Genomic DNA, 13,453 nt, shown 5'->3' with positions numbered 1-13,453 from the left:
GTTACCCTCGGTGCAGAATTAAACCCTAAATATTATGTTACATGTATGAATGCATTTGGAAATATACTTTCTAAAATCTGTATATAAATACTGAATATGTACACAGCTCACCAATTCAAATTAAATTTTAATGGAAATAACACTATGTAACATACTTCTCTTACCTACAAGGGTACTAATATGACATGAATGAGCAGAGACAATTAAATCCATTTGCATGTCCAAAGTAAATTTAAATTACGATTTCTCTCCCTGCTCCTTTTAGCTAGACAGACATATTCTGAAATAGTTGGATTATACTCTGCTCTTTTTCTCATACATGAACAACTGAATGAAAAATCTCCAATCTACTCAAAAAGTCATGAAAATAAAAATGCAGGGTTATATACTTAGTCTTCTTTAACTTTTGTAGCTATTTTAATGTTTGCTGTACTACATTAGTGAATATACTTTAAAACTTATGATTATCAGATTCTTAATTTTCATCTTTACACCTTCAGTGTCAAACATCTTGAAAAAAATTATCTTTTTCTCTGAAGGGAAATAAACGCTATTTTCACCGTTATTTAATTTTGTTGATATTAACTTGCTTGTCAAATCTTGTGCAACTTACCCAGGAGGTGTATTTCTGCAATACAGATTGTCTCAAGGCTGTGAATAAGTTGTAGTCTTCTGAACTGTGGTGTACTTGGTGTGCAGCCCACAGTATATTAACCTCTGCAAAACACAAAATTTCTAATGAGGTTTGTGCTAGAGAAGTAATATTTGTTTCCCAAGGCCTTTTTTTCTTACACTAGAACCAGCTAATCCTCCAATTTACACTTTGCTATTTTATATTAACATAAAATAATAAAACCCAATGCTCAAAGCTGAGTTTGTGTAGGCAGTCTGTCAGTGTCACATGTTTGACAGTGCACACAAATCAGTGTAAATTTCATGCTGAAGTAAGGCAAGGCTGTAGCAGGAACTGAAATCATTGTTGGAAGAGAAAAAGGATGTGTGAGATGAGAATTAAACAGCCAGAAAGCCTCATCTGAGTTCTCGTAATATGAGTCAGGAGGAGCTCTGTGCGGGATTCAGAAGGACAAAGACTGAAGATGCTCTCATGCTTGCACTTGATATATTTAAAGATTAGAAGGGGACACAAAATGTTCCAAAAAAATCTTATGCATCAAATTTAAACAAACAACAGGTGTCAGCTTTTATGCTTACATTTTTCTGGAATGTGTGAATCTTCAACCCACTCGTGCCACAGACCACAAAACACAGCCACTGCCCACCCACTAGTGACAAATGGAAAAACAAACCAATGCTTGCTGGGAAGCCTTGACCCAGCCAAAGGAAAGCTGTGGCTCAATGTTAAAAAAAAAAATTGCTGGAATTAGAGCAAAACCAGCATAGGTCCTCCAAAAGCATGATACCTCTAATTCACTGAAATGAAGATTACTTCAAAATCCTGATTATATTTCAAGCCATTTTCTCACTCAAGGGCAGATCTGAGTAGCCTGTCTGGACTGTATCTGGCCAGTGTGATGTTAAAACAGAAATACTCATGGCCATCAGATATATAGCTGTAAGGATTACCTTAATTACAGGAAAAAAGGAAAAAGTATGTGGTCAATGCTGCCCAAATAATGTTTATTTATCATAATCCTTAATTTAAGGTCTGAGGTCTCATCTTGAGGGATGATGTATACACAAAGCCTCAGCTGATTAGAGAAATTAAAAGTTGACTGGCTGTCCACTAGCGGCACACTCCCATTACCACTGACCTTGTTTCACCAGAGACATTAGAGAAGTGCCCTTGGCAGATTTGAGAATCACATTAAAAAAACAATTTTATAATGGCTGTCTGAAGTCCTGTAGGTATTTTCACCAAAGTTTACATCAAGCTGTTGAGATCTGGTGATTAACTTGTACTTCCAATGTAAAGTAAGGCAAAAAAATCCTCTTAATGAATCTGAAGGTACCTTTACCATTTAAGGGACTAGACAGTCTTGTAACAGGAGGTAACAGTCTTGTACACTGGCAACTGTGACTTTTTAATCTAATTAATTTTGACAATTTGGTAATTAACAACACAAAATCATTTTTCAATTACATCTAAGCCCTTAAAAATACTTAAAATTGCTGATATAAATCTCTAATTGCAACTATCAAAAAACACTTAACAATGAGTCTAAGAATTTTTTCCTCTTTAAATGCATTTGTTCCTGAAGGAAGATGTATTACTCACTATATGAATAATTAGTGATATTTCTCAAAAAAAAAACCAAACCCAAAAAACATCCAACCAACTTCATCTCAATGCATCTCTGTCTAATAAACACATTGGGAAATGAATTATTCAGGTGAGCTTCAGTGCTCTATAATAATTTGTGTTTGAAATGTTTCTCAAGACCTCGACAGAAGCTAAATGAGTGAAAAAAGCATCTGAAAAGGTGGAGGTTAAAGACCTGTCCTCTTAGTTGTTTTAAAAGCATTTACTTCCTATCACAAACTGTGTGTAACACAAGCCTCCACTCAATGAAGTACAGCTGTGCAAACAGGGTACAGTAACTGGATCTTTCTTCTTTCCCTCAGTCATTTTTCAGCATTATGAAAAGTTCAAGGAAGGGAATCTATGATGATTTTTACAGTCTACTTTGATTGTAGTTAAGGTCAAATGGTTTTCAAAACGAATTACTAAAAAGGCATTTTATCAGGATTCATTTTTCAGTTAAACTGCCTCTTTAACAAGTACATGGAATAAGGTAACCAAATATTGGTAAAACGTTAGTTATTCAGAGCCCTCTTAGTTATTATTAGTTATTTTAGTTATTATTAGTTAGTTATTACAAGCCCTCTTAAATGATCTATCATTCAAAAATGCACCACAGGAATATTAAGGAGATAAACAAACAATTCTTCCACAAGTAATTTAACTGCTACAGGTATTTCTGGCTTCTGTTGTAGGTAAGTAAGTGAAATCCTGCTCCTTAATCCTATAGTTGATGATACAAATGGCACAGACTACGTTAAATTCCTTTGAGAAATACGCAGACTAAATCGGGAAAAAAATTGTACTAAAAATTAATCTGAAGAAACTGATAATCAAGAACTTTTTATTTTAAGCAGAAGAATAACATGAGTGGGTGAAATAAATCACCCCAAAACTCAGTCTGTAAGCATTAGTACATTAAAAATATTACAACCATAATGCCAAAAAGACATCTCTCAAATCTAAGAAACAGACCAAGCATCTTCATGGAGTAAAGCTGACTGCTCACCAACTGCCTGCAAGACAAATGAAATTGTATGTGTCTACAGAAAACTTGTGGTTTCACTTTTTCATTTCTAATGATGATAATTTGAAAGAAAATGAAAAAAAATATTTGAATAAGGATAATATTATAAAATACTCTCTTGCATGGACTTTCTCATATGTACTTTTATTCCAACACAGATTTTAAAAAATAAAAGGCAGAAAACAGGAAGTATTACTGCATTTGGTGAAATTACTAAATCCTACTGTGAAGCCACAGGAAAAATGTAGGCGATGGAATTGGAGAAGCCACCGAGACAATGCTCTAATGGAATTTTTGATGTTTCAAAATTCAAATGTGATTATTAAATACAATTTAAAAAATAGATAACTTCAGTATGCTTATACACAAACCACCTATTTTTGATTGAGGAGAGTGAATCTCATCCAATCATAGGGTAATTCAGGCAGGAGAGGACCACCAAAGGTCTCTAGTCCAACCTCCTGCTCACATCAGGACCAACTTTAAGTTCCTGAGACTCAGTTGGGTCTCGGAAAACCTCTCCATCTGCTGCTATTATGAAGAACTACCTCTAAGTGAAGATAAAGGTAGCATTTCCTCTTCATGTAGTTGTGAGGAAAGTTACACAAGTTATAACGCAGCACAGCAAGGGCCTCCTTTCCTGTTGTGGCTTTTCCCAACTTCCTCTTAATGGATGGAGACCTGATGAGCTATTCTCATCTGGAAAACAACAGGGCAACTACATCTTGGTACTGGAGTTAATGAATTTATTACTGTTATTATTATTAATATTACTACTATCATCTACGGAATCAATATTTTCATCCGTCACCCAATTTAAAGAATCAGCACGTAATCCCAACAGAGAATAAATGAGGCCATGTAGCTAAGTGACAGAGGAAAATTGGTGCTACACAGAAATTGCTGAATGAAGGACAGGTTATGATTTGGCTCTCAGTTTTCATTCTAGCTCTTTAAGTCTCTGTGACATCATCTCATATTCAGACCTGTACTTGCTAAAATCAGTGAGCTCCAGGCAGCAGAGAGATGTGTATCCTACAACTTATTTCAGAAGAAAATGAAGATTTGTCATTTTGGCATTAGTTCAATGTATAAATTCTGTAATTAGAAGAAAGAAAATGAGAAGCTGAGGGAACTGGCCTGGAGAAGCCAGGCTTTGAGGGAAGTTACTAGTAGCCTTGTAACAGCAATGAAGCACTATCTAACAAGGAGCTGGATCCAGGCTTTTTTTCAGCAGTCCCACTTATCTTCTTTTATGGAATTTCCAAAGTGAAGTAAGATAATTTATGTTATCCTTCTTTTGTACTTCTTCCTTCCTACTTCTTCCTGCTTCCTTCCTTCCTCCTTCTAAACTGCTAAACTATTATCTTTTCTGATTAAAAAAAAACCCCTGTTTGATTACTTTCTGCCTTCTTCTAACTGTTCTTCTATCTGTTAATAGAATCATAGAACATAGAATATGCTGAGTTGGAAGGGACCCACAAGGACTATCAAGTCCAAGTCCAATTAATTAATCGTGGCCCAGCACAGGACAGCACTAAGGATCACTCCATGTGAACACTCCATGCTGAAACACTTCTTGAACTCTGTCAGGCTGGTGCTGTGACCACTTTCCTGGTGAGTCTGTTCCAGTACCTGGCCACCCCCTGGGCAATGAACCTTTTCCTGATATCCAACCTAAATCTTCCCTGATGAAGCTTCATGACTGGTTACCAAAAAGAAGAGATCAGTGCTTGCTTCTCCACTTCCCCTCATGAAGCATTTGTAACTGCAGTAAGGTTTCCCCTCAGTCTCCTCCAGGCTGAACAGACCAAGTCAATTTAGCTGCTCCTAATACAGTTTCCCCTCAAGACTTCACCATCTTTGTCACCCTCCTTTGGACACTCTCTAGCGGTTTAATATATTTTTTATATTGTGGCACCCAAAACTGCCCCCAGCACTCGAGGTGAGGCTGCCCCAGCTCAGAGCAGAGCGGGACAATCCCCTCCCTTGGCCGGCTGACCACACTGATGTCCCCCCAGGACAGGGTTGGCCTTCCTGGCTGCCAGGGCACCACTGACTCATGCTCAACCTGACAATGACCAGGACACACAGGTCCCTTTCTTTGGCACTTCTCTCCTGCCTCTCATTCCCCAGTCTGTCTGTACATCCAGGGTTGTTCTGGTCATGGTATAGAATCTGGCACATGTCTTTGTTAAACTTCTTGTAGCTGGTGATCGCCCAGACGTTTAATTTGACAAGGTCTCTCTGCAGAGCCTCCTTCTTCAAGGGAGTCAACAGCTCTACCCATTTTAATGTACTATTGATGGTTTTTAAGTATTTGAATAAATCCTTTCTCATGCTGAGCTTTTTCATAGAATCTCTCCCTGTATGATTCTACACTTGCATTGGATGAGCAACCCCTGAAACACAGTATGACTTAAATTTTGTTACTGGAAAGGACAATTACCAGATTTTTTATTTTTTTTTTTAAATTAAAGTTGGCTAAAAAAACTGTATAAAAATCCTATTTGGGATCCATCTTGCATAAAACCAGACATCTAACAGATTAACTATCATCTCCGCAACAGAATTAGATATGAACTGTGTGCAATTCTCCTGTTCAGTCTGTTATGGTGTAGCCTTTATTTTGTGAATCTTCTGATCCAATTTTGCTTTATGTTTTTTGTTTAAGTGTTGCTCAGGCAAAGTTGCAGGATAGATGATTTGCCAAAAGGCGCAGATTCCTGCTTATTAGAAATATAATTCTTATAGGAAAAATTCTTTTCTCGGTTACGTTAGTGTTAGCACAGAGCTGTGTGGGTTTAATGAGAACAGGACTAGATCCAAGGAATTTATCCAGAAGGCTCTGTTATATACCACACACTAAGAAACATGTATACTTTCTTTTTCTGTTTGTTGGGTTTTTTTTTTTAGTAAGATACATTTTTCTTAAATTGTGGCCTTGGCTACAGTGAGTTTCAGCAGTTTGTATTCTCAAGATAATCACATCTGTAAATCAAAAGACTGGCTGTAAGGAGATCTGAGTTCAAGTGGTAAATTAGACTTGATTTACTGTAGACCTTCAAACCATTTTCTTAACCTTTCTCTTCTCATTTTTCTTGAGAAGCACCTATCTGTGCATGTACCTGACCCAGATCAGTTCTCAGCCCTGAGGAAGTAGGAGTTCCACCACTGTTTAAAACATTAGCCATTGCTCATCAAGTTGCTGTGTCAGGAGAAGGGGAACAACTCAGAAGCATCTTTTCAGCCTCAGTATTATCTAGTCTTCCTTGGTAATTTTTGCAACTAAATATATACTGTGCTACCCAGGTAGTGCCAGGATAGGCATCATACAGCACGTAACAAAGCCAGTATCAAAAGAAAATGATGCTACCAAGAGACACCCTGTGGTCTATATAATCCCAGTACTGCAGTTTAATTAGTAAATTTCAGTTGGTGCTCAGAATCTCATCCTTCTGTGACTTGAGATGTGCTCTTTCTGAGCTTTGTTCAGGATTATCTCTGTTTTTCAGCCTTCATCTTATGTTACTCTATGTGGTCAGCAAAATATTTAGTGAGTGGGCTAACGTGTAATCAAGTAATACATGGTATACACTCCCATGGTTTGTAAGCCAAAAATTGGAGCAACCTTCTACAAAACCTGCCTCCAGAATGTGTGCACAAGCCAAAACCTCCTGCTTGATCTGCTGCCATACCAGTTGAAAACACAAATCTGCTCCCACACAAAAAATCCACAATAAGATCTGAAAAACTTAAGATGCAGAATGGTCTGGGGAAATGTGGGAAGAATCAAGAGAAGCCAAAGTATTACACATGCTACCCAGAATAAACAACAGGCCAGATCCTATCCCCATCTAGCAAGAATCCAGGGGACTATGAATTATATTCAAATACACTTCTGAATCCATAAAATATTTAAGAGATCATGTGGTTAGGAAAGCAGAGGCTGGCCAGGTCAAAAATAATGGTCATCTCAACCCATATGTGCCTCGTGTTATTTCCTGCCATCTTCATAAGCATGGTACATCAATGGAAAGGCCAGAAAAAGCCACAGCATACCTAAAGATTCAGTCTCTTCTACTAGGAGCAGTTCTCTTGTAAATGAAGCTGCATGAGTCAAACTTCACGCAGCATTGTTATATCCATGTATCAGAGTAAGAATCTCAGTTATTACATTAGGACAGAGTTAACCCATGGCCTGTGAGCTTTCCATACGGTTTCCAGGAATTGAGCAGTCTGTTTCCACAAACACCATGGAAAGCCACAAAGGAAAAAGTTTTATCAGGTAAGACTCAGAAATAAGTAACAGTGACTCAATCTCTGACTTCACTCATAGTACTAACAGAAAATGAACATGCATTCCTTGTGTGAAAAGGTACTCAGAAAATAAATGATCCAAAGCAATTTTAGCATGCAATTGTTGGATTTGGACACTTCCACAGAGACACATAGGAAAAATTCAAAAAATGAAGGAAAATACAGAAGGGATGAAATTTTAGTACTGTGTATATAAGTTAGTTCTGAAAATAGTGCAATATTTGCCAAGTCTTTCCCCATCCACAGTAGGTCTCTCACAAAAATTCTGCTACAACAAGTTGCTTGACCAGCCTGCTTCTCATACCTTCCTGTAGCCAATTTTCAAGTGCTCTAGTTGTCTGGAGCAGCTCTGCAACTGGTCAAAGCTTTGTTTCCCTGAGCTCTGGACAATCTCTATAATAAAGATAGGAGTCTCCAGACCATTGGGAACCATGACAGCAGCAGCTGTTGCACTTTCACGTCTCCTTCACATTTGTATAAGGCTTGATTCAGGTATTCTGTTTTCCAGTTGTTAAGGATTTCATAACAGATTCTTTATGTGTAAAAGTGTTAAAACAAAAAAAAAGTGCCATGGCAGTTTCGAGGATAACCAGACCATAGCATAAAATCCTCTCTGTGAACCCAGTCCCAAGCCCTGTCAAGCATTTCCCACATTACTGGCCTAAAGTTTTTCCAAATACTCTTTCTTTAGTGAGGGTTTCTCCTGGTTATAGCAAGGTTTATCCACCTTATGCCTCACAGCCTCCTGACTGACACACCGTATTTTAACTTCTGAAATTCACTGAAGTAGAAAGTATTTGCAGCATTTTGCTCTTTCTGCACCTCTTTCACTATAATGATGAGAATATGGCTTATTAATTTCACAACTCTAAATCACCATATTGGTGAAGCTACATTTATATATTAAAATAAAACCTATAACGAATTTCTGTGTAAAGAAGATCCCCAGAAGCTGGTTCAAAATTACTTCTATAGGTCTGTGTCACTATATACAAGCTTCAGGCTTGACTCAAGCTTCTTCCAGTATGGCCAATTACAAGATTGGCAGTCTTTAGTTCTGACCACTTGCCAACCTGTATATTATAACTTAGTGTTACTGAATACTGAGGTCAAACTATGGTATGTGTGAAACACATTAACTGACAAAATTAGTGACAAAATTAGTAGTGTATTCACTAGCCTGATGATAAAAAGAGAACTGAGACTAAATTAAATAAAATCTTAAAAGGAAAAAAAGTTAGTTCAAAAAACTAAAAATCAATTTTTACTTCAATTCTTTTTTTTTTTTTTCCCAAAAGAGTCTCAGCCACTGAAATGTCAGCTTATGCAATTTGAGAACATATTCATCTTGGAGGATCTTAGAAGGAAATTGCTGAAATGAAATGGGAAAAAAAAAAAAAAAGAGAAGATAATTCTCCTTTTGTTTTTTTGTGTGGGGGAGTGGGGGTGAGAGTTCTCCTGTATTCTGGGCTGTCTTTACAAAAGATTGATGTCTGGTGTCACTGTTAGGAAGTGCAAACTGTTCGGCTTCATTGCAATCTATGTCCTCATCCTCTTGCTCTGCAGGATACCACATACTTTGGCAGGCGATATTCAGAAGGGAAGCACTTTAATGGCAAGAATGGATACCAGTGAAACCTTTTCCCACAATGTTCGAAACTCTGAAAATGCATACATTAAAGCAACATAAAGCTGGAGGATATTAGGAAGAAAACAATAACTGACAGTAACTCAGACACATTAATCTAACTTTTTTTTGCCCCTCAGAACAATACATTCAAAAATACTAAAGGAATACACACACAGGGCTGAAAAAAAATAAATTTCAAGTCTTCCAACCTAAAAGCGTAAACATACTTTTTCAAAGGAAATATCCATGGACCCTTCAGGTATACTTTACCTTTTCGGCTGAATTCCTGCATTCATTTATTTGGTTGGTCATTTTTTTTCAAACTAGATACAGTAAAAATTAACACTGATAAGTCAATTCATTCAATTTCTGATACAAAAGATTAGGAATTGTCTCTCCAATCATCTCTTCCTAAGTGTTTTAAATCACTTATTAAGCCAACATAAGATAGACATGTGGAAATGCAGACTAGATTTGCAAAAAATTTATAGAAATTTGCGGAGATATTGGGAAAATCTTGTGCTTATGAAACAGTGGTAGTTCCATCCACATAATTTATAGCATATATGATGTATGCTAAAAGAGACCTGGACTTCCACAAACTACATTTGGACCAGTGTTGTCAAGTACTTATTTTATGCTTCCATTCCTAAGAGCATATATTTGACCACAGACCCTCTGTGTCCATCAGGAAATTAGCTATGGTTGCATCTGTTATGGATGCTCTGGACACTATTAAGCATGCTAAAAGTTTAATAGCCTTTTTCATTTATTATTCTAACAAGAAGGACATGGAAGCCATTTAGACAGATTAGATAGAGAGACCAGAACACAGTCAATTGTCAAAGCAGGCAGCCTCAATTTAAATGTGAAGAAGAAAGGTACAAATTTACCTCCATACTCCACCAAGCTGGGATCTGGTAGAGAGCACCCCTAAGTGTGTCAGCTGGGATTATCTAGAGGATGCCTCTAGCACCGGAATGTTCAAGGTTTTGTGTCCCACCACTCCCTGTCCTGTCTCTTCAGCAGGGAACTGACATGAGCCTAAATTAGGACTACACAAATATATTGGTCTTAACATTGAAGTTATCCACAGGGATACAGGTTCTGGCAGCATGCTCGCATTTAGTCAATAGGCATGAAACAGCCTTTAAGGAAGTTTCTTACGTCGGTGCTCCATGCCCCAAACTAGCGCTAACTCCTGTACTCCAAATATCAGAGGAAGCGTATCAGTATCCAAATAGCAGTCAGAGGAGTAACTCTATATTACATTTCCTCTTTCCCCAAAATATTGATAAATGATTACTAACTGAAGACGGGTGAAGCCACATGCAGCAGAGTTTCAGGTACAGAGTTCATGTCAATGTGTGCCGTAAGTTCTGGTAATAAGTTTGGAGAGCTGAAGGTGCTCCTGCACTACCAGCAGGCACTGAAACAGATTGCAGGTCTGGGAGTGCAAAACAATGGCTGGCAACACCAGCAGCTAAGAGATGAAGCTGGAGGTGCGGGGGAGCACGAATACCAACAGACTCCTATGATGCTAATTCAGACTGATTTGTCAAAGAGCAGCTATAGCACTTGACCTGTAAAGGCACTCCTCCTACATGCTCACTGGGTTTGGCAGCCACATGTCTCCTGAATGATGTTGCATTTTCTGACTTTAAAGGCCAATAGCTAGTGGCTGGATAATTAGTACCAGAGCTAACAGAAATTAAAGAATTTCAGAGACAGAAAATAGCAAGTATGGAAAAAAATATTTTTAGCTAATCAATTATGACATTTTTACACATCCCACTGTAAATTAATTATTTTTTTATCCTTTATCTGTTTGTTCTAAGCTACAGAGCAAACTAAGACTGAAAGCTCAAAGCAGGATACAACTGTCGTACTCTGTACTTTCCAATCACACAAAAGTCAGCATTAAAGCTATGAAGTGCACGATACTAGACTGCAGGCTTACCTCAACCACTAAAATTGTATATAGGAAACAGATCTATCTAAGAAAAATAGGCTCCTCTACTCTATATAGTGTGATTATTATCTGGCAAAGGTAGTGTATTTCATTTTCAATATAAAAATAGAAGCTTTGAGATCTCTGGTTAAAATCCATTGCTAGACAAAAGAACTGACCCAAAATGAGTATGCTGTTGGCTTTTTTAGGCAGATTGAGCCAAACTCAACCCCAGTCTACCAAAAAAGTCCTATTACTCCACAGCCAATCTCCACCTACTATTAGCAGGGGAGGAGAGGGAAACAGAGAATCTTTATCTGAAAAGTGTTGATTTTTTTATGGAAAACATACTTGTAAGTACAAAATTTTACAGTGTGTTAACACATATTGAACAGTAAGTATTTATGTATAATTTCATAGGATATTTTATATGCACTCCAGTGCCCATTATCTCTATACCCAGCATGGGAGCTTTCAAAGTGTGTAAGTTAAAGGACTACCCCGTATTCATCTCACCACTAAATTAGTCTTTGATAGAAGACCCCAGCAACAGATTAAATTCTTTTTTTTTTCAACTTCTCAGCCAAGACACACTCAGTGGCAGCAAACCAGTGGCCAGAGGGAAGCAGATCACAGCTGTGCCAGTCCACGCTAAGAATATTCTTTAGACAAAACTCCAGAGGAACAGCTAGGATCTTACACCAGGGAATCGGGACCTAGATAATCAAGTCAGTATGACTGGCAGGTTCCAATATCACAACATCTAAGACAGTGGCTATAGCACAGGAACTTTCTTTATTTCACCTCCAGGAAGAGAAAAGCAGGGGAAAAGAAGAATGAAAAAAAAAAGGGGGGGGCAGGGGAACAGGATGGGACAACATTGAAGAAACACAAGCAAACCTAACTTAGAGATAGTTGCTGAAATACATCAGAATAGTGAATTCACATATGTTTATAAAGAACTGGAATGATATAAAGATAGGCATGATCTTTCAGAAACAGATCAAAACTTTAAGCGATTGTTCAAATTTTAATCCTACTTCAATAACATTCCCAATTATTTAACGACTGCCATAGAGAAGAAGGATGTTTGATAAAGCAATTGAAAGGACATGGTCAGAATACTAAATTTCTTTGGTTTCAGTTTATAGAAAGAAAATTTTACTTCACAGGCCTGTTGTTTACTTCCTCTGCTACTAGCCAAAAAAGAACAGTAGTTTAAGAGCAGTAAATACTCTTCTCATTCCCCCACCAACATTGCAAGAAAGACAGTATTGTCTTGATGAAATTTGGATATAATAAATGTTTTGGCAGAATGTCAGTACAGATTATAAACGGTACAGGTGTCTGTTTCCAAATCCAAAAGCAAAACAAACATCTGCATTTTGCAACAGGCAAGGGCAATCATATCACCACACAGATGATGTTCACCCAATTCTGTTACAATAGGCTTGTAATCATCCACATATTTCCTCTGAAACTAGATTACAAACCCTTAGATCAGGAGCACTTCTTTCTGTGCATTTATTGAGCATACAGAACCTACCAGCTCTGATATCTTCTGAGACTTTGTGGATCTTCTATGCCGTAAGACCACATAAGGTCTGAATATTCAAAGTTATAAGGAAAGATTTATAAAGGTGTACTAGAGACAGATACATTTGTTTCTGGAATTAGATAGGGCTGGTGAAGTAGAGCTCAGTAGAAAAGCAGGTGTTTGAGATTATGATCAACCAGGCAAACAAACTCAGGCAAGCTGGACCAGATGGCCTTTTTTCTGTTACTAATATTACTTATGTTCCTATTCAGCTGTAAGAAGTTACAAATAGTTTACCTGTTCACATTTTTCTGACTCAAATTACATAAGATCAATGCTCTCACTTCATTGTCACATTAAAACTTATCGTGACACTGTCTGTAATTCTATTTAATAATTTACAATGCTGCCAACCCAGATGAGAACTGTTAGGTGTAATAGAAGAAGTTTTCCCTTTAACAACACCAATTATATCGCAAACCATATAAAAAAGGAAAGAAAAAAACCCAAGCAAATCCCCAAAAACTTAATCTAGAGGATTAAGTGCTACTAGATACAAACAAAATCTAAAGTCAAACCATATTTCCTGCATTAAAAGATGAAATTTTGAAGGAAAATCAATGGGTGTGACTAACCTTTAGTCACACAGATTGCATGACACATTAATTTACAACTGCACCAACCATGTCTAAATCTCTCCTTCAGCTAATATGTGACACAGTTCAGAG

General features: G+C 37.3%; 1 protein-coding gene across 2 annotated transcripts in view; it reads right to left on the bottom strand.

Annotated features, from left to right (window-relative positions):
• AGMO (alkylglycerol monooxygenase) overlaps positions 1-13,453 on the bottom strand; it is a 185,430-nt gene that overhangs the window by 108,762 nt on the left and 63,215 nt on the right. For both annotated transcript variants that reach the window (XM_005518842.3, XM_014248437.2), the window contains exon 4: positions 614-717. In XM_005518842.3, coding sequence (XP_005518899.1) covers positions 614-717 — 104 coding nt within the window. The remainder of the gene's footprint in view (positions 1-613; positions 718-13,453) is intronic.

The sequence above is a fragment of the Pseudopodoces humilis genome, chromosome 1 (assembly GCF_049639895.1).
Source record: "Pseudopodoces humilis isolate 2021_Gansu_Grassland_sample_001 chromosome 1, ASM4963989v1, whole genome shotgun sequence".
NCBI classification, from domain to species: Eukaryota; Metazoa; Chordata; class Aves; order Passeriformes; family Paridae; genus Pseudopodoces; species Pseudopodoces humilis.
The sequence above is the reverse complement of the archived record's forward strand: the minus strand, read 5'-3'. Positions and strand labels throughout refer to the sequence as shown.